Below are 27,738 nucleotides of genomic sequence, written 5' to 3'. Positions count from 1 at the left end.
CATTGGTTATTTGTAGCTCGTGAGTTAAAGTGATTGGTGGACATCGTTTTTTGACACGTGTCAAGAGAGGGGTGTCCGTGTTTTTATGTACTCAGTAGCTCGGGTGGGCTGATCATATGTTTTCATATCGTTGATACAAAAAACTCGCCCACCCGCAGCACTCCTTAGTAAAAAACATGTGCACACCTTGCTTGGCTCATACATTTCCGGGGACAAACCGCACGTTCTTGTGCCGCAAGCAAAGGTATGAAATAATATTTCCCCAGCTCATTTGACTAATATGGCACTTGTGCCCTATGTGGAGAACCCCTTGCCCGTGCTCTCCAAATTACACAGTTCATCGGCACAGTTTCATTTTGCGAACCACGACATTAGTCTCGCCCAGAATTGGAAAAAGCACGGGGTTGCAGCGGTTGTATGGGACGCAGTAAGTAAACATTGGGCAGTCTTCTCTTCTTCGGTCTTGTATTAGCATAGAGGATATCTGTTGACGATTAAACGATTTACTTGTCATTATTCTGAGGCGATAATCATTCCAATCTTTACTGTATGAATAATACCTAGTCATCTCCACCAGGGGCGTAGATGTAGATTGTGGGCCCCATGAAAGAATGTATTTGTAGGCCCCCAGTGAATTAGCCCCTTTCGTGACTTTTCGGTTTGCAAGCCTGGGGCTTTTGTGACCGCAGTCACTTACTTTTACGGCGCGATTACCCAGTAAAGAAACAACCAAGCGTGATCGCGGGGGTCGGAGTGTGTCAAAAATACATCGGATCTGAATTTCAAAGATACCCAGCGTACAATATGGGTCTAACACAGCTTCACGATGGAGTTGCTGATAAACATTTTAAATCATTTTCATAAAACGAGTGTACTCACAGAGCGAACCTTGGCAAAATGGCTGGTGCGTCCAGCGATCACTGCGCTCCCTATCGGTCCCTGTTGGTCATTACAACAATACACAGGAGACGCACTCTGCGGATTCTACCCTGTAATGGCCTATAGGTAATGACCAACAGGGACCGATAGGGAGCGCAGTGATTGCTAAACGCACCAGGCATGCGACAAGGGAAGTTGCAGAAGGAGAAGTGCTGGGTCCTTGGAATCATCCTAAGCTACCCCCCCCCCCCCCCCCCCCCCAGCTACGCCCCTGATCTCCACTATTATTTATTGCAACAATCAATGCATAGTGCACTTTACATCCTTTCTACCACTACACTGAGGCCATGGTTACACTGGGCTAAAACAGCAACGTTCTGTTGCTGAATGATTACGTTTGCATGTCCAAGTTAAAAAGAAACGCAGTTTTGGCAGGAAAACGCGTTTCCCTAGCGGGAACGCTGAAAAGGTGTTTTCGCACGTGCTAGCTAGCGTCGTTCGTGAGCTAACGTTACTGTTTAAACAAAATGGCCCAGTCATCTATTCACTTTTGTTTAATACATGAGGCATTGTCTAATGTTATCTAGCTACTGATAGCTCCTGATATCAACGTCTGATATCATCAGTTTGGCATTCGTAGCTACCTAGCTAACGTTACTTTCAGACCCTGTTAGTCAAGTTGAACTATCGCTCTGGGGACGCTGATTAATATAACAAGCTACAACAGTCTGCATTCCCTTAACAATTGTTTGTATTGAGCCGTATTGTATTGTACCCATTCTGCAATCTGTTAATAACGTTTACATCCATTCATTCTGCTAGCATTAACGTTACTTCGCTGCTAGCCACAATGCTATACTGTTATACTGGCATATCCCAATCACGTTAGCACGTAAGCTAACAAAATCAGCAATATTTTTGTAAGACTAAACTCCGCTCTTGGTGGTCAATTGTGTTGATGTTAGTTTTGTTTCATCAACAAATCATCAACAAATGAGGCAGAACACAGTGAATGTATCCGTTTTTGTTTATTGCACTTTATTTCTTGCTGAAAAATAAATGCTATGTGGCTAAAATGGCTCATGCGAGGTATAAAGATTTTGAGCAGGATGTCGAGTCGTTCAACCTTTGATTGGTTGAAAATGACCATGTTTGAACTACATCGCCGCCTACTGCTTTGGCATTGTACTACATGTATATAGTAGACGAGACAAAATGACTTAACTCTTAAAACTTAACTCTTACTTATATAATAAGTAATACGCAGCGTTCTGAAAAGCGAAATGAAACGAAAACGAAAATGGCCCTAGTGTAACCGCAGCCTGAACTGAATGTGCAAATACGGGATGCTCGATATTGGCTTTTTTACCGATATACCGATATTGTCCAACTCTTAATTTCCGATACCGATATCAATCGATATCAACCGATACCGATATATGCAGGGTTTCCCCCCCCAAAAAACAGAATAATTTCAGGTAATTAACATTACATATCTCTTGTCGTGGAATTAACACAACATTATGCATACTTTTGACAATAAATAAAATCAGAATTTGTTCTTACTTGCTTGCCTGGGTAAATAAAGGTTAAATAAATGTATTTTTAATTTTTTTTAAACAGATACCGATATTTTCCGATATCACATTTTAATGCCAATATCGGCCGATTAATATCGGTAGGCCGGTAATATCGGACATCCCGTTACTCCGTCACTCGTGCCTTATTTTTCTACTCTATTTATCTTTTACATTTTATTTTAGCAGTAAACATTTGAATATTTTAATTGTAGTTAGTCTATATTTTGTGATTATGTGTGAAGGGTGGACTAGCAAAGTAAGATTTTCATTGTACGGTGCAACTGTCTGTTTAATAACTGCATATGACAAATGCATATCTTGAATCTTAGTTCATGCATGTCATTTTGTCTTCACCCCTGTCGCTACCAGGCAGTCGTGTTGTGTATGTACCTGGAGCTGGGGCACGTGGAGCTGAAAGGGAAGGTGTCCATAGAGCTGGGCGCTGGCACTGGACTGGTGGGCATAGTGGCAGCCCTGCTAGGTGAGAGCACCTTTTTAATTGGTGATGCAAGAGTCCATGTCTTATCCCTTGTGTGGTGTTCAGGAGCCATGTTGACTAATTGAGAAATTATACAATTATTTGTTTTTAACCCGACTCTTTGGTGTTGGCAAATCTTTTGTGAAGAACGTATACAAAGGTTCACTATCTTTTTCACTGTCTGCCTCCACCTAGTTTAATTTATATTTTTCAAGATAAACATGATTTATTTCTTCATATGTCTTGATTATAATGGATTATTTTTTGTTTCACAAAAAACGAATAGCACTTTTATTGATAAAGTGATCTAGCAGAGGTACATGGCAAATATGAATCATATGCTGTCTAGATTGCTTGTAATTGAGATAAAGCTAACATCTGATAGTATTTTTACATGAATTGTTATGGCTTCATTGTTTTAAAAATCCCAATAATGTTGTGGGTCCATCAGACCTGCAAATACTGGGCAAGTAACAAATGTGAAACGCCACACAAGGGTTTATCACATTCATGTGATATTGTTAAGTTGTCTTCTTCATCTCTCCTTGATGTAGCCTAACGTTGATGGTGCATCTAGTCTAACATTTAACATCAATCAATCAATCAGACAGACAAGTGATTTGTAATGCACTTAGAAGGGTAAGCCACCTTTGAGAACACCCTGACATGAGAATCTGCTAACAAGTGTACGAACCGTCTCACTAGGTTCAAAAGTGACCATCACAGACCGGGAAGCTGCCTTGGAGTTCCTAGCGGCCAACGTGAAGGCCAACGTGCCTTCGCACCGGCGAGGATCGGTGACCGTGTCCGAACTGACCTGGGGCGAGGGGCTGGAGCGCTACCCGACAGGGGGGTTCGATGTGGTGCTGGGGGCCGACATCGTTTACCTAGAGGACACGTTTACTCCGTTACTGCAGACCATGGAGCACCTGTGCTCCGACACCACAGTGGTGTTGCTGGCCTGCAAGATCCGCTACGAGCGAGACACAGACTTCCTGGGCATGCTGAAGCAGTGCTTCCTGGTCGAGGAAGTCCACTATGACAGCGAAACGGATATCCATGTCTACAAAGCTGTCAAGCTAACATCTAGGAGGGATCTGTGAGGACTTAAGAACAGACAGTCAGGGATTCTTCCTATGGGCATGGAAAACCTGGAAGTCATGGAATTTGGAAATGGTGTGTTCCAGGGCTGGAAAAGTTATGGAAAATGTTACACATGTCCAAAAGGTTCATAGTCTTGTTTTTTTTACCTGGTCAAATGATGCATGTCAAGCTGTTGGTAGATATGTAGTTATGTTGGATAAATAATAACCCATATGGTTATATAGTTCCTGATTACAAAGTGATTGTTGTAGCTGGTCAAAATAGCCTGGGATATTCAACTCAACTATTCAATAAAAATGTATCAATTGAACACTGATAAATATAGGGCATGGAAATTGTATACAAAACATGTAGGAATCCATGGAGACAAATGCCACAATGTTTTCAAGATCTTTCGAAAACAAACAAATGGAAGATTACCAGAAACACATTTATTAACAGCTGCCAAAAATGTAATATTTTGAAGAGATAGCTCTAACATAATGTTCTGCTCTTTTCATACAAGGTGATGCTGACATTTAGAAATACAATTAATACAAAATAAATGAAAACAGCAACAAAAACGTATCTTTTAAAAAAGGGTACTATGACAGATGGCTGTATAATATCAAAAATAATAACATGGCATTAAATTATCAAATCGCAACAGAGGACTAATGTATATCCATTGGGTTAATGGTACTGCAGTCGAGATGTCAATTTAAATTCCCCACCACACACACCTTCCCAGTAGCATTCAGTCCCATGGTATTTCACAGCTGTGCATTACTAGTGAGATTGTTTGTTTGTAATCGTACACAAGTGGCAACATGTCTGTGCCAAATGTAAAGGAAACAAACACCATCTTGGGACATTTTGTAATACATTATGTATTAACCACATTATTTTCAGAGTAAAAACCATTTCATGAATCGGCTTAATGATAAGAGCAGCCAAAGGCATATTTGTCCTTCAGCTGCATGAGAGTGGATATACCCGTAGATTCAGATGAAACGAGGCGGGATATCATGGCTGCTGGCTGGTAGGACCAACCAGACGACACCTAATGCCACGGAGACCCAGAGCATATCAACAGAGTAGCCCTCTTGTCCAACAGGAAAGGCGGGAGGAATTAAACGAACGCAAGGCAGAGAGAATTCATTCCGCCGATTTTTAACCCGACTCCTAACGTTCTCTTGTGATGAAGAGCTGTGATAATCGGACATCATACCTTTATTTTCTCTGTGTGTGTCCCGAGAAACTCCACCGGGGTGGAGAGCTGGTAAATACCAATGGGTGCTTTTGGCCAATTCAGCATATGCATAGATCCTTGCGTTCTCAACGGGGGTAAAGAAAGGTGTAGTGATGCTGGATAAGCCATTTTCAGCAGTTTAGTGAAAAATCTGGTGGAAAAATATACCGTATTTATACAAATTGTTATTAAATATAGAATGTTTTAAGGGTTTAAAATACATCTGGGGGGAGGGGGGCTAGGGGTCTTTAAACCTTTGAGTTGGGTGTCCTACAGATAAATAGTTGAGGATAGTGTCTACAGTTCACTAGAGGTCCGCTGCACTCCATGTCATCTGGAGGAGTTGAACATGTCCAACTAAGTTGTCTTCTCATCACATGTCCTCACAACAGAACGTCAGGGTTCAGGTTACAAATTGACCCTTCATGTGTCCTGTAAATAATATATTTTTTTAAAGCTAATTTAACACACAACCATTTTCGACCACCGACCAAATCGCTGACAGGATATATTTTTTTGATGTGTTGTCATCGGTTCTCGTTTTCTTTATCAAGGCTGACAAATAAAAAAAAAATTAAATAGAAATAACAGAATGGCGTTTTCTTTTCAAGCAGAAAGTCTAATACAATGACATGACAAAACCTAGCTCACAAAGCAAAAGGTAATGCGTTCCAAGACAGTCGATCTACAGATTGACAAAAGTGTTAGTAAAGTAACAAGAGGCATTAACGCAGTTTACGAATTGCATTCAAAACGATGAAAAGACCTCTGAATCATCTCAGCATCGAGGAGGCCAAATTCTCCTTTTTTTTTGTTGACATTTACATTTTTTATAAAATTCCATAGGTCTTAACGGCGGGGTTGGGGGAGTTTCTCCCAGCGCTGGTGACATCATCGATAAGTGTTTTGCGGGCTGGGCGAGCGTGTCGGTGATTGGAATACTGTACTTGTCGTGGCGGTGGTAGAAGGGAAGCATAGAAACTCTGTCCTCAAGTCCAACCACCTCGCCACGTGGGGGACACCGCTCTGGATGACCAGACGCTCTTCCAAAAGGAGAATCAGTCCACATCTTCTGCACGTCGCTATGTCTTTTCACAATAAAAGTGAGAGAAAATAGACTAGAGTTTTCAGTTGAGTTTTTTTCTTCTTCTGAAAGAGGGTGCTTTTATTTCTCTATTCCTGGGAAGTCCTTTTTTTTGCAGACTTGTTAGCGGTGGTTTTTAAAAAGAAAACAGAGATAGAAAAGGGGCGTCCGGATGCACGGCTCTGTGTTTTGAGTCTCTGTACATGGGGGGGAGGGGGGACAGGCAGGCGCTAGGGGCAGCTCTCTACTCTGATTTGTGACAGTACAAGTCTTTGAGGGCTTTCAGTTCCTCTATGAGGGTTTTGTTCTGGTTCTCCAGCACGGCCACGCGGTTCTCCAGACACTTGACGTACTCCTTCTTCTTCCTGCGACACTCGCGGGCAGCCTCCCTGTGTGCGACACATGAGACAGGAAATCATTGCTACTTGTGCTACCAAATGGAACCGGAGTCCCACTCCAAGCTGCTTTAGGGTACCGGTATCTGCCTTTTCAGACCTTTTTAATACCACTTGGAGCCACATTTAACACCAATTTCACAACCATACTAGCAACAATTCTTTTTAAATGGACATAAAAAATGAGTAAAAATATTACAAAATTTAAAAACAGTTATAAACAAACATTCTTAAACAAATACATGAAAGGAAAATCTAGAGTAGTACTGTTACTTATGATTATGACATTCTATTCCTTGCAAATACTGCTTTCTTTTCTTAAATTGTGTGATGTAAGGAAGGGGCAGGACTAAATAAGCATTGCTTCTTGTGTTTGTTTATTTTTGTGTATACGTATATATGTGTTTGTATGTATGTGTGTATGTAGATATATGTATATTGTTTTTATCAATTTGTTGTGATAGTTATGTGTTGGTTCGAGATAAATAAAAATCAATAAAAAAAATCAATCAATAGCGCCACTGAACTGGTAGCTGCACTTGCACCATTTGCACACCAATTTAAATTGTTGCGTTCCATACAAGCTTTCACCAGATGCACCAAGCTCCCGGTAGCCCCACAAAAAACATTTCATATTTCTAATCTTATTTCATCTGCAGACAGCTGGGCTGCCCCCCCCAAAGAATGTAATGCTTGTGAAAATAATGAATTTAATACTTTTTAATACCCTGTGCTTTGAACTCTTAATTCTTTCAAAGTAAATACTTGGAACCCCTGCGGGACACTCGAGGGGCATCACAAGGCAGGGGCTGAGACAGCTGGATCCTGAGGTACAACTAGGAGCTTTTTAACTGCAGCGACTTGAAGATACGCTGTTGGAGATGGAATTACCACGGCTGCTGCCAACACGCTAACATTATGGGAAATGCGCTTAGTGGTCCGTATCCACTTCCATTCGTTTGCGCTGTGCTAGGCTAGCATCATGCTTCAACGCCCAACATGGAAGGGCTCAGCATGGGCAAAACAGTGTCTGCAGCTTACCACCTCTTTAATCGGGAAGCAAGGAGGGAACTGGATGTGCATGTGGGCAACCACCGCCTGGAGTTCCAGCAAGCCCCCAAGTACCTCGGCGTACGCTTGGATCGGACACTCTCCTACAAGCAACACCTAGATGAAGTGAAGGCCAAAACAACAGCAAGGGTCTCGCTCATCCGCCGCCTAGCGGGTTCTACTTGGGGAGCTTCCCCCCAGACCCTGCGCATATCCACGCAAGCCCTGGTCCTGCCCGTAGCAGAATACTGCGCCCCTGTCTGGAGCAGAAGTCCCCACATCAACAAGGTAGATACTGTCATCAACAGCGCCCTCCGGACATTAACTGGTTGCCTGAAACCCACCCGTGTCCTACCTGCCAGCCCTAGCTGGAATCGCCCCAGCCAGTCTCCGACGTGATGCGGCTACCCTCACCCTGGCAAGAAAAGCCCAGAAGTACGACTGGCACATCCTGCACAAAGCCACAACAACACCGGTACCACCAGGCAGGCTAAACTCTCGCCATCCCTACAACAAGGCAGCACAAGAAATGCTACAGTCTATATCTGAGGACTTGTCCAGAGATGCCTGGCTGGCAGCATCCTGGAAACGATCATGGGAGTCGGCTGGGCCCTCCCGTATCCAGCGATACATCCAGGACCCAGGAGGTGGTGTAAAAGGAGACGATTTGCCACGGCATTTATGGACCTCGCTGAACCGTCTACGCACTGGAGTCGGGCGCTTCAAGTCTTCCATGAAGAAGTGGGGCCTCACGGACAGTGCGGCATGCGAATGTGGCGAGCCTGAACAGACTGCAGAGCATATAATCACCGGCTGCCCCCTCTACAGCCCACCCTCAGAAGCTGGTCTTTTCGACGTAGGACCAGAGACAAGGGCATGGCTGCAGGACACGGAGTTGGCCATCTGATGATACACGAAAGAAGAAGGCTAGCTTGCTGCCAGATAGCTTTCTACTGAATGTACAGAGAAGAAATTGGTATCCATCTTCTTGTCTCGCTCCCATAAGTGTACTCATTCCAATTACATCTGGATCTGTATTTACTGTAATATTGATATTGAGAATGACTTTCATTTGATGTTTTATTGTCCATTATATTATGAGTTGCATCAAAAGTTATTTGACAGGTGTAAAAATCTAATGTTAATGTGATTGAGTGATGCAGAAAGACTAAACTGGATTTTTGATCACAGGGTATTTGCACTTGCGGAATATTTAGAGAAAGCTTGGGATAAACATACGAAAATAATTATGTGATGTATTTATTTTGGCCTCTGATGGTGTGCATGGTGTAGCTTACCAACCTTGGGAAGTGAATGTTATATTCAATTATTGTTTTTGGTGTTCCCTTATAATCCCGTAAGGGATGGGTCGTCGGACATGACACACATTTTTTTTCTCCATTCATACAGGGCAGTTTACTAATGAGTTTCAACTGGATATATGCCAACTAGAAATACACAGAAGGACGTGAGATTTAAATCATGGAATGTTTTTCTGTAACGCCTCTAAGCTCCACGTACCGGTTTTTCATGAGGCGAACCTCCCTCTTGCGTGTGACCTCCTCTGTGCCTCCGTGGTGGGCGGACGGGGACGAGGTCATGACCACCCCCGGCTGGATGGTGCTGGTGGGCGCCGTGCGGATCTGATACGCCTGAACGTTGCCGGAGGCGGCTGTGAGAAACAAGAGACAAAGAGCGGAGTGGGATTATGAAACGGGTAGGGTCCTGAACTCCACCGCCCAGGGAAGTTACTCTTCTCGCAGAGAAGCACGATGCTAGGATCAGATCAATACGGATTTTCTACATTTTGTGGCAGAGAAGCATAGATATTTCACACACACACACACACAAACACACAGCCATGTTTTCATACATTGTGGGAACATTCCATAGACTTCCATTCATTCCCTTACTCCTTTACCTTAATTACTAGGGGTGGGACAATACATCGATCCAGATCGATATATCGATCTTTTATCAATAATCAAATAGGATCGATGCAACGTAAAAATATCGATTCATATTGCGATACTCTTATTTTGAAAATCCGGCGAGTCGTATCCGCCCAGTAGTCTGAAACGCTGTGTAGCTCTGTACAGCAGAGCAGGGCTACAGAGCGCCTATTTTGCGACCCGATATAAGTCTGTGCAGTTTTTCCCCCGCAACGGGTCAAATGCATCTAACATTAGGGATGGGTATCGTTAGGATTTTATCGATACTACTACTCTTATCGATACTGCTTAACGGTTCGGTACTTTATCGATACTCTTATCGGTTCTTTTTGGTTCTTTTTTTGCAAGAAAAAAAGACAATTAATTAAGAACAGAATCAACATTGCTTTATTATTTATAAATACAACTTTATAAATAAGTATTATAAATAAATATAATTTCTTCAGCAACAGCAGCAGCAATGTTCTTTTATATAACTTTATAAATAAATATAATAAATGAATATAATTTCTTCAGCAACAGCAGCAACAATGTTTTAAATGTGTCTGACTCTGAATTATAGACTTTTTATAATAAACAACAAATGCAAAAGGCTAACAGAACTGTGACACTCGTTCACCCTATCCTCTGTCATCCTTCCTCTAGCTGCTAGGGTGAAAGGACTTTGGGTGGTGGAGGGAGGTAGAGGGAAGATGTGTGGTGGCCCTGGGCTCACTGGCCTGGGACACATTGGTGGCTGACGCCTCAGCTTGACGATCTATAAAAAGTTTAGATTGTAGTATTTGTAGCTAAACAATTATTTTGTTTATTAGCCTATTTGTAATAATTCGTTATTAGCCTAGGAAACTCCGTATCTTGGCTTACCGGCGGCAGTGGACGTGGATGCAGATGGAACACTGCGCGCAAGGCAGTCGAATACGCGCATTTCTGCACACTAATATCATGTTTTGCCAACAGATGTTTTGATAAATTGCTCGTATTGCCACCCTTACTGGCAAATGTTTTGTTGCACTTGTGGCAACGTGCGTTGTATATCCATACTTTCTTTAGAACGCTTCGCTCTATCCGCCATCACAAGTCACGGTGCATGCAGACTCAGAGCTGTCTGTGTCTGTGTGCAGCGCGCTTCAGCACGGAGAACTTTCATTAAGGAGTACCCGTATGTAGCACTACTAGCGAGCGACTCGCGAGGAGTGTGTGTAATAATGACTCGCTGTGGCTCGCTTCTCGTGCAGAGACAGAGAGAGGATAGATCGTTTGCAACTTTTAAATAATAATAATAATAATAATAATAATAATAATTTCTCTAGAGTATCGATAGCAGTACCGAGGACGTCGGAGCTTATAAATACTCCGGTATTTTCTAATATAGTACCGGTTCCCGTTTAAAACCGGGGTCCGGGGGGCATCCCTATCTAACATGCTTTGCATCGTCGCCATTCCTTTATGCCCACGTCACGTGGGCAGACCTAAATTAACGTTACGTTAGCTGCTTAAGCTAACTAAGCTAAGCAGCTAACCGTGAGAGAACAGGAGGGGGGACTGGGGAAGGAGGAGGGGGCATTCTGTGTGTGGGGACTGGGGGAGGGGCGTTCTGTGTGTGTGCGTTTGAAAAGACCAGATGAAGTCAGGAGTATTATTATATTGATATTATTTACTGAGGATGGACAGATAATGTTGATATTTAAACATGTATTCATGATCATCATGAAACATAAAACAATTGTAGGAACAGTTTGGGAGAGGGAGGTGTTTTAGGTTGCGTGTTGTGAGTTCCAAAACATTTTACTTAAAGTTTAAAGCTCAATATATAAAATGTGGCACTTTACAGTGAACAGGAGGTCTATTTGTATTAAAAACAATAGATTGTTTTTCATTTAAATGTCTGGAAGAGCTCAAAAATAAAAACTTCAATTGATATTACCGTAGCCTTTTTTTGTTGTTGATCTAAATGTGACTGATTGTGTCCTTCAACGTGTGCAATAGACTGCTGCAGTCATTTTACCAGTCTGTAGTGGCCAGCATCCTCTTCTATGCTGTGGCATGCTGGGGAGGCTACATCAACTCAAGGGACACCAACAAGCTCAACAAGCTGGTGAGGAAGGCTAGCTCCGTGGTGGGAGTCGAGCTACCTAGACTAGAGGTGATGGCAGAGAGGGGGATGAGAAGGAAGCTGGCTGCCATCATGGAGAACCCCTACCACCCCCTCTACTACGAGCTAGTCAAGATGAGAAGCACGTTCAGCCACAGACTCATACCCCCCCCGACACTCAACTAACCGCCTCGGACAGTCCTTCATACCAGCGGCCATCAGGCTCCACAACAGTGGGCAGCGACTAGCGGCCTCCAGGCTCCACAACAGGGGGCAGCGACTGCTGCCAGACATTGACCTAGGACTAATAGGAACCCAAGGAGGACAATAACACTACCGTAGGCATACTGCACCTTATGTGGATACTGTGAATAATGTATATTTCAGTGGATACTGTGATACTGTGAATAATGTATATTTCAGTATAGTAAATTATAACACTACCTTATGCATACTGCACCTTATGTGACACTGTGAATAATGTGAATATATTTTCAGTTAGTTAGATAGTAAATTATATTGACCTATTTGTTTACACTGCTTGTGTTGTTTTTACTACCTGTACCCCCCCCCCCCTTCCCCCATGCTGCTATGATGCCTGAATTTCCCCAAGGGGATCAATAAAGGAATATCTTATCTTATCTCTAAATGGGCACATAATATCGTCTCATATCGATCGCAGTGATATCGGCAAATATCGTATCGTTGTCCAAAGAAACGATATCGTATCGTGATGAAACTGGTGATTCCCACCCCTATTAATTACAATGACCATTACCCTAACCCTTACTCTATCATTAACCCAAATCTATCGTAACATTAACCTAACCCTTACACTAAAACACACACACACAAGTAGCCATCATTGAGGTGAATCTCCGCACCTTGTACGACAACCTGGTTGCTAGGCACCAGGATCTGCTGCCCGTCGCTGGTCTGAGCGTACTGCAGGATGGTGGCACCGGACTGGTCGCCGGCGTTAGTCATGGTGAGTGTCTGCAGGCCGTCTGTGCCGTTGTTGGCCAGCTGGATGGCCCCGCCCTGCGTGATGGCGACTGCAGGAGGCACAGGGAGATGGGCAAGTGGTGATGAATGACAAGTTAAGGACAGCAACACCACACATCACATTAGCTTATATGCGGACAATGTAATATTGTTCATGCAAAACCCTACCACCTCCCTACCTCATCTTCTCAAAGTAATAGATGATTTTGGCAATCTATCGGGATTTAAGATCAACTGGCCAAAATCGGCCTTCCTTCCACTTAATGTGACTGCGAAGGCTACCATCCTCCCAGCAAATATACCCATGGTAGAACACTTTAGATGTCTTGGAGTTGAAATATTCCCCACTATAAGCCAAACGGTGAAGTATAATTATTCCGGATTGCTAGATAGGATCACAAATGACTTCGGCAGGTGGTCAAAATAAAAAAAACGCATTACAGGCCTGAGCGTCAATAGTTAACACTTTAACTGCCACACACGAGATATCTCGGGTTTATTAATATGTGGTTGAAAGCCACTCACGAGATTTATCCGTGCGCGGCCCGAATGTGCTTGCGTGCACGTATAATATTGATCATCTAGCGTTTATTTGAAAACGATTCATAAATAGGCAGACGAATATCAACGTTGTGGAATATTCCAGTAAAAGACGATTTTCATAGAATGGTCCAGAATGGGGGGAGCTCCAGTAGCTCACCGCATATCTCGGCGCTATTTCTGCGTCGGGGAAAACCGTGCTGCGTCACGGATCTGGTGGACTCCGAGTTCGATTCCCGGACCCGCCGTCATTTGCCAGAATGTCTTCCCCTGCTCTATATCCCGTTTCACCCTGTATCTGTCGGTCATGCTTGACCAGAAAAGCGATAAACGCTAAAAAAAAGAAAGTAAAAAAAAAGAAAAAAAAAGAATGGTCCAGAATTAACTGTTTTTTTTATCTCAAAACGGGTGCTTTTCTAAATGCTCTAAAACGGAAATGAAGCGATAAAAAAACAATCTGCCTTGACAGCACTGACTGGAAAATAGTCTTTGATAAGCGACTGGCAGATTAGACACATAGCCATAATTTAAAACATAGATTAGGCGATATTAACGTTAACATTGAAGTGGATGGTGGCATCAATTTTTTCTATCTACAATTAAGAGCAGCTTTGAAAGCTCACAGAGTCCCATTAAATATTCCACTTGAGCACCACAGATTTCACAAATTCGTCTCTGACTTTTATCGTCACTTACTTACGCCCTCATATGAGGTCCTTCCCCTAGACTGGGTTTGGAGGAAGGATATCCCAAACTTGGAAGTAGATTTTGATTGGGATACAGTCTGGGCAAACGTTCGGCTATCATCACGCAACCCTATATAGCTATATAAGCTAACGTTAGCCGAGTTTCTTCTATGCAAAATGTGCTAGCTAGCTAACGTTAATCAATAAAGATCCTCACTGCAATTGCCGATGGTTATGATAACTAACTAATTGCAGTGAGGATCTTTATTGATTAACGTTAGCTAGCTAGCACATGTTGCTAGAGTAAACTCGGCTAACCTTAGCTTATATAGCTAGCTAGCGAACTATAATTCTAGTTAAAGCTAGCTAGTTAACGTTAATCAATAAAGATCCTCACTGCGATTGCCGATGGTTATGATAACTAACGTTACGTGCTACAGTAGCTCCTATCAGTACTGTAGTTGTGTCATTGATGCCAACATTCGTTGGACGAGCTATGCTAGCTCTCGTCTCAACTAGAGTTTGTTGTTCTTCATTCCAGAAGGTTGCTTCCGGTAAACTAGCGCAACGTCACCACTGACAGCAGCGCTGTGCTCCAATAGGAAGGCATTCGCATGCATAAATGAATAAATAAAATAAATAAAAAAGTACAGTTTTTCCCCAAACGCAGTATAGTATCATTTCAAACACTCTAGTACCGCGGTACTATACTAATACCGGTATACCGTGCAACCCTACCCCTGGCGCTGAATGAGTTAAGAGGTTAAGTGAAAACAGTTAGAAGAAGGCTCTCTGCCAGCTCCTAGTCGCCCTCATAACCAATTTCAATTCCTGCAGCGTTGCCATTTCCAAACAGTAACTCATATGAGTTTCAATTAGGTGTTTTGCAGCATTACCTTCCTTTAAAGGTCTCAATATGTCTTAAGGACATTTCCATTCAACCATGTCTGCATAATAATTAGACTTAAGAATCAACTGTATCAGGATTATGTCTAAGCATATTGGTGTGTGCTAAACACAAGGAGTAAAGGCTGAATACACAACACACTTTTGGCCACTTTTTTGAGCGGGCAGACCACTCCCCATAGTTTTCCCCTCTCTTTATTAGGACTGTAGGGACTCATTCAGATCTAATCAGACAATGTAGCAGGGCGGTGCGTTGGTGTGTGTGGCCCCAACACACACCAACTTCCCAATTCCTCGTCTTCAGCTGTGATCGGTTGGCCACCGCAGCGTGCACGAACAACCGTTGGGGAACAACGCAACTGAGAGGAAACTTGCCCTTTTCCCTGCATTGTCTGATCGGATTTGAATGAGCCCCAAGAGGGAGACAGAGTAGGGGACACACAGGAGAGGAGGTTCTTACTGTATTGGCCAGTGCTGGTCTGGTAGATGGGAGTGGGCATGGTGACTGTGGTGATGGCGGGGCCACAGTCGTCCTCAGACTTCTCCTCCTCGATGCGAGCGACTACCTGTGCGTCTGACGACAGGTCGTTCAGGATTTTCCTGCAAGGCACAAATGGACAAAGCTAGGGTTCAAAAACGAGGGTTAAAAAACTTGGGACAATATAGGTTTTAAAAAGGCAGATAGGATACAGATAGTCTTGGATGGAAGCTGTCGATAGCAGATATTTAGTGCCAAAATTCAATGAAAATATATATTTGAAGTCTAATTTTCATATGTAGTCTTATACATTGTTTTAATTTTTTTCCACTCAAAAGTAGAATTTACATTATGTCTTAATTCAGTGTTTCAAGCTTTTGTCTAAATATCACTACTTTTTCTCCTCCTTTTTCTGTGATCCCCCCCCCCCATCCCAATTTACCTTGTGCCAATTCTCCCTCCCCTGTCCTGATCGTTGCTCGCATATGCCCCCCACTGGCCGGTTGTAGGGAGAATAGAAGCCTTGCATCACATGTCCCCTCCGATACATGTGGAGGCAGCCTGTCACATCTTTTCACCTGCCAGCGCGGACTCTCATTTGGCGAGGTGTAACGTGTAGGAGGCTCACACTGCCCCCGCCATTTTCCGGACTTTGCTATGCAGGCGCCCCAACCGACCTGTAGGAGCCGCTGTTCACAACGACCAGACTACCACCCTTCGACTTCCCACCCGCTAACTCTGCCAATTGAGTTAGTATGACGGCCGGCCCAAGCCACCAAGACGCATCTTTATATTCACTTTTAGGGCGTGTTCACACCTGAAAGTCCGCGGATAGTCTGGACTTTCTGGTGGACCAAATGTGAAAATGATACATTGTTTGATTTTGGTCTGCGTTCACACTGCCCTTTTTGGTGCGGACCTAATTTGTAGTTGAGTTGAGAGCGAGAGAGTGAGAGAGAGATACTGTCATTACGCGTGCGGCGCAAGTCGACTAGAGAGTAGAGAGAGAGAGAGAGAGAGAGAGAGACTGTCATTACGCGTGCGGCGCAAGTCGACTAGAGAGTAGAGAGAGACTGTCCACGCGCGGCGTGAGTCGACTAGAGAGAGAGAGAGACTGTCATTACGCGTGCGGCGCAAGTCGACTAGAGAGTAGAGAGAGACTGTCCACGCGCGGCGTGAGTCGACTAGAGAGTAGAGAGAGAGAGAGAGACTGTCATTACGCGTGCGGCGCAAGTTGACTAGAGAGTAGAGAGAGACTGTCCACGCGCGGCGTGAGTCGACTAGAGAGTAGAGAGAGACTGTCATTACGCGAGCGGCGCAAGTCGACTAGAGAGTAGAGAGACTGTTTGTCCACGCGCGGCGTGAGTCTAGAAAGGAGAGACTGTCATTACGCGAGCGGCGCGAGTCGACTAGAGAGTAGAGAGAGAGACTGTCCGCGCGTGGCGCGAGTCTAGAAAGGAGAGACTGTCATTACGCGTGCGGCGCAAGTCGACTAGAGAGTAGAGAGAGACTGTCCACGCGCGGCGTGAGTCTAGAAAGGAGAGACTGTCATTACGCGAGCGGCGCGAGTCGACTAGAGTAGAGAGAGAGAGAGACTGTCGGCGCGTGGCGTGAGTCTAGAAAGGAGAGACTGTCATTACGCGAGCGGCGCGAGTCGACTAGAGAGTAGAGAGAGAGAGAGACTGTCCGCGCGTGGCGCGAGTCTAGAAAGGAGAGACTGTCATTACGCGAGCGGTGCGAGTCGACTAGAGAGTAGAGAGACTGTCCGTGCGTGGCGTGAGTCTAGAAAGGAGAGACTGTCATTACGCGAGCGGCGCGAGTCGACTAGAGAGAGAGAGAGACTGTCCGCGCGTGGCGTGAGTCTAAATAAATAGTCCGTTTCGTTTGTAGAGGTGTGAACACAAACCGAACTATTTTGAGGACCACAAACCGAACCATGGTCCTCTTGAAAAGCTGGGACTCGGTCCGTTTCAATCGAACTATAGTACCTAATCTAGGAAGCAAAGCAGCCTACACAGTGCATTGCAGTGTGGCTCTGAAGTCAGACTTGCGCCGCTCGCGGACAGTCTCTCCTCTCTAGACTCGCGCCGCGCGCGGACAGTCTCTCTCTCTCTCTCTACTCGACTTGCGCCGCGTTGGTAATGACAGTATCTCTCTCTCTCATTACGCTGTCGGCAACTGTTTTACGTTTGTGAGTGCTATAGTCCAATAGATGAACGACTTGGCGACTGCATGTCCTTTGTTTACAAATTAGGTCCACACCAAAAAGGGCAGTGTGAACGCAGACCAAAATCAAATAATGTATCATTTTCACATTTGGTCCACCAGAAAGTCCGGACTATCCGCGGACTTTCAGGTGTGAACACGGCCTTAAAGTCCTTTGCATTAAGTTCGAGAGCCAAACATAATGTCACCCGTCATAGCAGCACAGGTATAGGCAGGGTAATACACAAAATACATAAATATAGGCAATACAATTTTATCTGAATATAAAATATGAGAAAATGTGTTTAAACAGTATAAACAAAGGTGCAGATGAGGGTCTGTATGCCCGATCAGTCATAATATGTTACAATAAATATAGGCTAAAGAAATAAATGCAATCTGAATATATACTATGAGTAAAAGTAAACAGTCTGTACTAGGCCTGCCGCGATAAGCAATAAATCGATTAATTGCCGCGATAATTAAAATTAATGCAATGATTTTGACGGGCGCGATTAATTGCTATTTGCGTGTTTGTTTTAATGAGGCGGAACCAGTGCCCCTTGTCAGTCACTGTCCGTGTTGGGAGGCGGGCCGCTGGCTTTACTACAGAGCAGAGAGCACAGCACAGGAGCTCCGTGGGGCAACACCACATAGCTTAACTACATTTCTCAATAGTGTTGCTCCTTTTAACCAAGTAGCGTTATTTGTAGTGTAACGTTAGCGTTTTAACGTTAGTAGCCAACGTTAAAACTAACTTAAAGTTAGTTGTTCACCAACAATCTCAACATTTGTTTTATCATTAGCTCATGTCGATCTACTAGTAGCATCAGCAAGCTAACGTTAGCTGGCCCCAGTCCACTAGCAGCATGTCGATCTACCAGCAGCATCAGCAAGCTAACGTTAGCTGGCCCCAGCCCATTAGCAGCATGTCGAAGTAGTAGTAGCATCAGCAAGCTAACGTTAGCTGGCCCCAGTCCACCAGCAGCATGTCGATCTACCAGCAGCATCAGCAAGCTAGGATAATCACAACAATACTTCCGGTCCGGTCGGTGGGCTTCAAAATAAAAGTCTAAAACACCGGAAAAGACGGAGCGGTGGGCTTCAAAATAAAAGTTTTGGGAAATACATTTCTCAAAAAAAAATTCTCTAACCGGTCGCAATAATATCGCTTATCGCGATATTTTCGGGGGCAATTAATCGCCCAGCAAAATTTGTTATCGTGGCAGGCCTAGTCTGTACCCTATATAAAACATGATATCTTTTTTTATTGCAGATGGTAACAAAGTTTTCCATTGGGGACATAATTAATATTCAAGTTGTGGTCAGTGTGTGTTGTTTCATGTACAATTGGCCAGTTTGTGATGCACTAAAGAATCTGATAAGCTTTCATGTCAATTCTGTGAATACATAATTATTTTTTCCCCTTTTTCATGGGTACTTTTTCGTCTTCAGTTACACAGATATCGTAATGTTTCGTAGATGAAATTTCTTGCAATAGATGGATTATCGCAGATATTGTGTATTGTGATATTATCATCATCAAGGGCCAAATATCGCCACAATATCGTATCGTGACTGAGTAATTGGTATCGTCCCACCGCTACCACTCAACACCTTGTCTCCCTTCGTTCATCATTGTGGGTCATTCATACACTACCTATGGACATTAGGGAAGCTAGATCTCTTAATATTTTCAAAAATAAGCTAAAAACGTACCTCTTCACCATAGCCTTTTAATACATTCCGCTGCTGATTGTACTGTAGATTGCACTATTTTACTCTGTCCATCCTATTTTACTCTTTTATTCAGGACTATTTTATTGCACTGCACTTTGCATAATTTTACTGTCTAATGGTAAATGGCTGCATTTATATAGCACTTTTATCCAAAGCGCTTTACAATTTGTTCCTCACATTTTTACCCATTCACGCACACATTCACACACCGATGGCAGTTTTAAGTTATTTATTATTTTTTTTTTACCTAGGGATGAATCAACATCTTCAGTTTCTACATCAATGTAAATGTGCTAGAATTAGCTAATGAGCTAGTTTTCATCTGTAGTCCCTGCCTACCATGCATCTCTTTATGATGTGGGAGGAAACCAGAGTACCTGGAGGAAACCCACGCGAACACAAGGAGAACATGCAAACCCAGGACCTTCTTGCTGTGACTGTGAGGCAGCACAGCAGTGCTAACCACTGTGCCACCGTGCCGCAGAGGCAACCATGCACCGTGCCAACTTGCACATCGGGAGGAATTAGGGGTCAAGTGTCTTGCTCAGGGACACTTCGACGTGCTGGTCGGGAATCTAACTAGGAACCTCCAGATTACCAGACGACTGCTCTACATCCTGATCCACTGTCTATTCTACTATTTTATTGCACTGCACTATTGCACTATTTTACTCTTTTTATTATTGTCTATTTTAAAAACTGAATAAAACCATAAACAAGGTGGCCTATTGTTAGATCCTAATGTGAAAAACTGATTTTATATGTCTGCCCTTTTATGTGCTTATTTTGTGCCTGTCTTTTTTCTATTGTGAAGCACTTTGAGCTGCAATTTTTGTATGAAAGGTGCTATACAAATAAAATCTATTATTATTATTATTATTATTATTATTATTATTATTCATACTAACTCTCTGTCGAGTTAGTATGAAAGCTTGTGATGGGATTTCCCTTTCACTCATTCTGGATACAAGTAGAAACACATCAGTACCTGTATGAGGGGCGTCTGGACAAGATCTCCCGCCTCTTTTGAGAATCTATGACACTGTCAACGGACTCCTGGGAGTCCTCACTCTCGGCAATCGTTGAGATCTGGAGAGATGAAACGCACGTTAGAAGACCAGTTTCAGTATTTAATGACGGAGGATGACCTTTGTATTCAGTCGATTGAGGAAGGGGGTTTTCTCCCGACATTCAAATCCCGAGAGGCGTCTGGCATGACGAGCTCGTCTTAGCCAAGTTCTAATGAGAACCGACACTCAGTCATTAGCACCCACTCTTTTCACATAGTTACCTGATAGAATTGAGTGTGACTCAACACTTTGAATGCCAGCGACGTGTTATGTCGTCTTATCATGCCCCCCGTTGAGTGCCGACGATGCGATTTGTCGTTTTATTTTTTTATTAGTGAATTCATATTTCATCAACCGTGTCTCCCGTTGGTACAGCAGCCCCTCCAGGAGCTCCGATGGGAAAAAACCGCCCCCTATCGTCTATCCCTGTGTAACTGCAGGTCATTCGATTATACTGCTGGATCCCTGTGGGGGGAGCCTACTGGCTCCATTATGCTGGCGAGAGATCTGATGAACATGGAAGTGATCGCGAGTTGGAAAGCAGCGTGGAATATATATTTACAGCAGCCAATAATCAATCAATAAACACGATCGATATTTGGAATGGCGATCAGGAATTGGAATAATCTTTTTGGAGAACATCTGATCTAAGGTAAGGAGTCTATGTTACCAGTTTTAGGATAATCAGAGCTGTATTCACTGAGATATCAGCATGTGCCATGTGTGTGTATGTGTGTGTGTGATGTTGAGGAAATGAGAGAATAGATTTTTCAGCCCGCTTCTCTAGCGTGCATAAGTACACATATACTATCGTATCGATAATCTAGCGTTTATTTGAAAACGATTCATAAATAGGCCGACAAATGACAACGTGTCTAGTGTATTCGAGAATATTCCAATAAATGCCGTTTATGGGGGAATCTTTCCTATTTTCCGGAAATTTTCGAGAGAACGATAGCTTTTCGAAATGCTATAAAAAGGATATGAACCGATTAAAAAACAATCCATTTCGACAATGTTGACTGCAAACAAGTCATTGATAAGCGACGGGCAGATTAGACACATAACCATGATTTAAAACATAGATTATGCGTTTTTAACGCTAACATTGAAGTGGATGATGGCATTCAAGGGGGTAAAAAGGAAAACACGGCCGGCACTGATAGTGTTAAGCCCGGGGCCGCATTTAGATCCAAATGAGCACATTCCCTCCCTCTTCCCTTTACGTGAGCCCTCTAGTGATGACACTCCTGACAAGTAACCAACGTCATATTCTAAACCCACGCTGGGGGATAAACAAAACATGATACTCTCTCTAAACCATGCCCACGCTGGGGGATAAACAAAACATCATATTCTAAACCATGCCCACGCTGGGGGATAAACAAAACATCATATTCTAAATCCACGCTGGGGGATAAACAAAACATCATATTCTCTAAACCATGCCCACGCTGGGGGATAATCAAAACATCATATTCTAAACCATGCCCACGCTGGGGGATAAACAAAACGTCATATTCTAGACAACAGTGTCCCGTCCCACTAGACTACTAGACCCGTGTTTACATGCGTGCGGGAGGGGCTGGAGGGATGAGCAGACGCCGCACCACTGTGTGCAGCTCCCGGTGTCTGAGACAGAACTCAGCAAGTGAGATCGGGTTTGACGATCGGCGAAAATAAAGCATTATCACGGATCACCGATCGCATATTTATACTGATTATCGGCCGATAACGATCGGTGGCCGATCGATCGGGGCATCCCTATTCTAGACCACACCCACCCTAGGGGATAAAATAAACATCATATTCTAGACCACACACCCACCCTAGGGGATAAAATAAACATAATATTCTAGACCACAGCCACCCTAGGGATAAAATAAACATCATATTCTAGACCACACCCACCATGTGGGATAAAATAAACATTCTAGACCATGCCCACCCTGGGGGATTATAAACATCATCATATTTTAGACCACGCCCACCCGAGTGATAACAAACGACATATTCTAGACCACGCCCACCCTGGTGATAACAAACGTCATATTCTAGACCACGCCCACCCGAGTGATAACAAACGTCATATTCTAGACCACGCCCACCCTGGTGATAACAAACATCATATTCTAGACCACGCCCACCCTGGTGATAACAAACGTCATATTCTAGACTACGCCCACCCTGGGGATAACAAACGTCATATTCTAGACCACGCCCACCCTGGGGGGTAACAAACGTCATACATCATAATTATTGTAGTTACTTCGCAATAAATTTGACCTTGCAACTTTTTTGAGGCTGCAAAATAAATTAGCCTCACACGGTTTGAAATATCTACTAATAGCTAACGAGCAGACTGGGGCAGACCATTCCTAATTCGTGTTTTCGCTGATTTGGGTGGTCAATTGTCGTCTGCTAGTTTGTTTGTTAGCAGAACTTTCAAGCCATGTGGATAAGTTGCGCAGCATGTAATCTGGTACGATGGATAATGAGACATGTCTATCTCACATTTGACTTTCTCTTGTGGATAAGATCTTGACAATAGAGGCCTTGTACAGAATGTTTGTGCAGTTGTTTCTCTTCCAACATGGCTGCCTGTAACCCCCGGGAACCACGTTTGAAAGAAAATGTGTAATGTCTGTGCAGTGTTAATTTTGTCAATGAAAACTATGATGACAATTTTTTATCAAGGACCTTTTTTTCCAGGACGAAGATGAGACAATAACTAAATAAAAATGACCATTTGGTAACAAAAACTACGATCAAAGGTATTACCATTTTCATTAACAAATAAAAACTTAACGAAAGGAGAAATTATTTGGCTGATATACATTTTATCCAATGACCTGCATGCATTCCCTTTGCAAAATCTACACATCCATACATTGCATGCTTATGATTGGTTGAACCATGGGTCTAATGAGCTGTCATCCAAGCTGTGCGTGTGTGTCTGTGTGTGTGTATGTGTGTGTGTGTGTGTGTGTGTGTGTGTGTGTGTGTGAGGAGCTCCAGCTCCGCAATGCGTATTGCAGAGACACGCCTAAACACAAACAACGTATTTAGTCTATAGAACACATTGAAAATTATGAGACATCTAGGTAGATTGAGTATGGTATGTTGACAGAACCCACTCGTTGCCCAGAGTGTTTCTATTTGCTTTATAGCAAGCGATCTCGGTGGTAAATACAGCAAAAAATTATTCCACCAGTGAAACTGATCTTGGTTCAGTAGGCTGTAATTTATTCAGGCAACAGTCATTTTTAAAGGGACACGCCAACATTATGGGAAATGTGCTTAATATATCTTCTCTGGAGTCAGACAAGAAGATCGAGAACAATTTCAGTAGAAAGCTATCTAGCTGCAAACAAGCCTATTTTAGCACAAATGAATGGAAGCAGATATGGACCAGCTACCCTAGCTGTTGGCCAAAAACACCTCTCCCGGAGTTTTAAGCTAGGTTAGTGGTCCATATCCGCTTCCATTCATTTGTGCTAAGCTAGGCTAGCTTGCATCGGCTAGCTTTCTACTGAATGCACAGAGAGGAAATTGGTATCTATCTTCTTGTCTCTCTCTGGAGAAGACGGTAAGCACAATTCCCATAATATCAGCGTGTTCCTTTAAGAAGCGTGAGGGAGAGGGCAAATGTGAGTCTTGAGAACTTTACGAGCAACAAACTATTCTAGTGCACAGCTCTACAGTACACTTCATTCCAACTTGATTCAACCTTTCCATAGTGACTGCAAGGTCCTAGTGGCCTACCCTCACACTGTGTGCATGCAGTTTAGACTCTAGGTGCAAGTTCTTCAGAAGAACAACCAAAACCATCTGTGTGCTTGATGAGAGGTTACTGTAACCATTTCATGAAATAAGATTTGACAAAAATGATGACAAAAATGCATTTGACTAAAATGAGACTAAAACATCTATAGATTTGGACTAAAACTAGACTGCATTTTAGTCAAAAGACTAAATCATCTGCCAAAATGAACAGTGGTAGGTAGAGTAGGTAAAACACCAGAAAAGCATGGTATTACTGTTCCACTGTCACTTGTTTAGAAGACATCAATTTATACAAATGTTGTTGGTGTATTTCTCATGTGTCAACACATGGCGACCATTGTTTTGTGCATATAGCAACTGTTGTCTCTTCCAACATGGGGGGGAAATGGGCGTTCTACACATTCCGTGAAAGGCCTCATTCGTATTAAACCTTGTTCTTAAAGGGATATTTCACTTCATCTTCATCTACAAGTGAGCTAGCGGCCACTGCTGTCCCTGTTGTCAACACCACCATTCAGGCTCCTCATTCACTTCCATTCATTTTGTGGACCAAGTTTAAATACCATACTTCTGAAGTATAAACAAACTATATAGCAATATTATTCTGTGTAATATACTTTTCGGTGTCAACGGTACTTGTTTTTATGCAGTAATGTTGCCATTTTCAATTGATCAGTAAAGGAGCTATTTCTCACTTAACTATTTCTCACTTGACCAACTATCAACTTTTCAAAGAATGCCAGTTAGAATCTTTCTTTCAACAAGACAACTCCCTCAACACCTCATGCAATGCAAAGATACAGCACACTAAAACTTTAAACAAATTTCCCAGATCTGATTTCATTTTTCAAAGGTAATAAATATGTAAAGACTACAACTCAAGTTACTCGATTACAAAAAAGTCATTGAGGCAAATTATTTTGCATTGAGGCCTGATTTAACCCACAGTGCACCGTGTTTCACACAGACGATAATTACTGTCGCACAACGCGCTTCTGCTGCGGAACACCAAAGAGGCCGGAACCTGAACGTGAAGAGATTTCAGGCACGGATCGCAAAACGGAAGAAGATAGATAAAATAGCAATAAAATTAGCAAAGAGACACCAGAAATTGTCAAATGTTTGGGATGATTTTAAGCTGAAAGAAAAGGGAAACTTCAGCATCTCAGCAGAAAGCATCCAGTCCACAGACCGGAGCAGACACAAGGTAATGCTGTCATTAGCATTTAACATAAATCTATAATGTTATGATTGCTAGTTGAAATTATGGCTAGTAAAAGATTTATGTTTATTATGGCTACATGTAATGGCTGATTATGAACGTATATCAATATGGTGGCTAGTTATTATATTAAGATATCCAAGTTATCCAACTTGCTCAAGCCCTAGTAAGAACACATTAAATGCCAAAACAAACACATGCCAGTGACTCAGAACTGTTGTTTTATTTAAATCCGCATAGCAGTAGTTTGTTTATACTTCAGATTTTTTTTTTTTTTTTTTTTTAGATTGGTTGACTTAAAAGTATCCTACTGAAGTGAAATATCCCTTTCACTGCATAATCACAAGAATGACTGCACCTGTACAGTTTGGATCTGTGGGGACTGGATGACGGAGGGCTGGGCGGCCTGGATCACTCCGTGAACCTGGACTGTCTGGCCGTTAGGCAGCTGAACCAGGGTGACTGTACCGGAGGACATATGACTTGCAGCCATGGACACCTACGACCAGCACAACACACAATCAGAGAGTGACAGAATAAGGCTATATGGTTTATAGATACACATTAGTGTACATGGTGAGATGCGACACGCATGAGATTGTGTGTACCTGTGCCAGGGTGATGTGTTGGGCCTCCGACTCCGAGACAGTTTCTGTTTCTGCACCTGCCTCCATGGTCATTTAGATAGCTAGAACATAAAGCCAGTAATGAGCCTATATGTTTTAATGGTGGACTTATACCAGTTAACGTGATAGAAATTAAGCAAATAGAGAAAAAGCAGTACTGTATTTGCAAATCTGGTATGTCATAAATGTATAGATGTAGCAGTACTGTCTGTCATGTATGTCAAGTATGTCATATATGTTATGATGAATTGAAAATGGGAGACCCTGATGTAAATAAGACGAAAGTCTTTCTCTGGTCTGCATCCCCTTAACAATTGTATGTATTGAGCTGTACTGTATTCTCATTCTGCAATCTGTTAATAAAGTCGTGAATCAATCAATCAATCAATGGAACATTATTTCTGATTTGGTAAATGGTGTAATTTTGATGATGTATTAGACAAACCTGCTAGTTGGGCAAATAAGCCTCTATGTGCTGTTTCAGTTGTCACACAAGTGGCTTGTTCATGGACTTGAATAGAAGAGGGTGTGGTGGCTTTGATGAGCGAGACTTGGCCCATTTTGTAAAAACGTTTGTTTATTTCCCCCTTATGCTTGAAATAATTCACAGGCGACACAAGGTTAGCTAAATAAAAGGTTAATAACCGAAGGCACAAAGTGTGTTGCAAAGGAAAGCGGTATATGCAAATGTGCCGAGAATTATGAGTTTTGAAAGTGCTTGCCGCTCAATTTCAGCAACAAGCATGGGGGGAATAGTTGCTGGTTCCCGACTCACAGGCTAGCAGAGTAGCCGGGAACCAGCCACGCTAGCATCGGCGATAGCTGTATATGTTATGCTATGCTACGTTAGTGACCGAGATTGGTCTACGTTCAGTTTGCCACTCATTTCTTTGGGCAACCACTTGCTACTTTAGCTAGTTTGGACTAGCAACGTTTAAGAAATTAAATGTCAATGTTGGCTTGGCAAATTCAGAACTGTGTACTTAATATAGAGCCTTTAACACTGTATGTATTATATGCTATAACGTCGGCCCTGGCTCTCATTATGAAAGTAGGCGCTGGGCAGCTACCAGTTAGCTACCATTAGCCACGCTAGCCCCCGTGCTAACACTCTATAGCTCCGCTGCGGGGGAGATGTCTGCACGCAGGGCATGGCTGCCAGTTGGTTCTGCAACAGAGGAAGCCACTTTTCCCTGTCCAAGTTTAAGCAGCTCACGCTTCAAGTAGTGATAGAAGTGACGCCAACTGCCTGCACACGGCTAGTGGCGCGGTGATATAATAAGGGGCTTTGAGTAAAAAAAAAAATTAAAAGAGACCCAAGCCGGGCAAGCCCACTCCCATATTTATTTCGAAGTCTCACTGGCTCAGCCTCGCAGAGACTGACTCATTTTGTGAGCCTCTGCAACACCGCCGCCATGATCTCTTTGTTTAGCTTTGTACACGTTATTTTGCTTTAATAACTTCTCCGGGCGAGTCCTCCTCTATCTCTCTCTCTCCCCAAACATCGGACGCGTATCCTCTTACCGACACACACACTCGCCTCGTCACTCCCGGGTCTGCGGAGCTCCAGTTTTATTCAGACCGACACGTAGAGACCGCGTCAGGCTGCACCTCCCGCGTCACCGAGCA

General features: G+C 43.1%; 2 protein-coding genes across 2 annotated transcripts; one reads left to right on the top strand and one right to left on the bottom strand.

Annotated features, from left to right (window-relative positions):
* Positions 1-258: 258 nt before the first annotated feature.
* mettl21a (methyltransferase 21A, HSPA lysine) lies at positions 259-5,900 on the top strand. The gene is made up of 3 exons (XM_084331878.1): positions 259-427; positions 2,829-2,940; positions 3,643-5,900. Exons 1-3 carry the CDS (start codon positions 281-283, stop codon positions 4,038-4,040), a joined length of 657 nt encoding a protein of 218 aa, XP_084188004.1. The 5' UTR covers positions 259-280; the 3' UTR covers positions 4,041-5,900.
* On the bottom strand, positions 4,458-27,738 carry LOC311242823 (cyclic AMP-responsive element-binding protein 1-like). The gene is made up of 8 exons (XM_084331866.1): positions 27,634-27,738; positions 26,092-26,171; positions 25,842-25,982; positions 20,394-20,494; positions 15,443-15,582; positions 12,730-12,900; positions 9,323-9,473; positions 4,458-6,745 (listed from the first exon to the last, which is right to left on the bottom strand). The coding sequence occupies exons 2-8, from the start codon at positions 26,161-26,163 to the stop codon at positions 6,601-6,603; spliced, it is 921 nt and encodes a 306-aa protein (XP_084187992.1). The 5' UTR covers positions 26,164-26,171; positions 27,634-27,738; the 3' UTR covers positions 4,458-6,600.

The sequence above is a fragment of the Notolepis coatsorum genome, assembly GCF_963971535.1.
Source record: "Notolepis coatsorum genome assembly, chromosome: 1".
In the NCBI taxonomy this organism is placed as follows: domain Eukaryota; kingdom Metazoa; phylum Chordata; class Actinopteri; order Aulopiformes; family Paralepididae; genus Notolepis; species Notolepis coatsorum.
Note: the sequence above shows the minus strand (reverse complement) of the source record. Positions and strands in the feature narration are given on the sequence as shown.

Coding starts and splice junctions, on each gene's coding strand:
- mettl21a (XM_084331878.1), top strand. CDS start 281: ATGGCACTTGTGCCCTATGTGGAGAACCCCTTGCCCGTGCTCTCCAAA. Junction 428..2,828: donor CAGCGGTTGTATGGGACGCA/GTAAGTAAACAT, acceptor TGTCGCTACCAG/GCAGTCGTGTTGTGTATGTA. Junction 2,941..3,642: donor CATAGTGGCAGCCCTGCTAG/GTGAGAGCACCT, acceptor CCGTCTCACTAG/GTTCAAAAGTGACCATCACA.
- LOC311242823 (XM_084331866.1), bottom strand. CDS start 26,163: ATGACCATGGAGGCAGGTGCAGAAACAGAAACTGTCTCGGAGTCGGAG. Junction 25,983..26,091: donor AACACATCACCCTGGCACAG/GTACACACAATC, acceptor TGCTGGTCGTAG/GTGTCCATGGCTGCAAGTCA. Junction 15,583..20,393: donor TCCAGACGCCCCTCATACAG/GTACTGATGTGT, acceptor TGTGCCTTGCAG/GAAAATCCTGAACGACCTGT.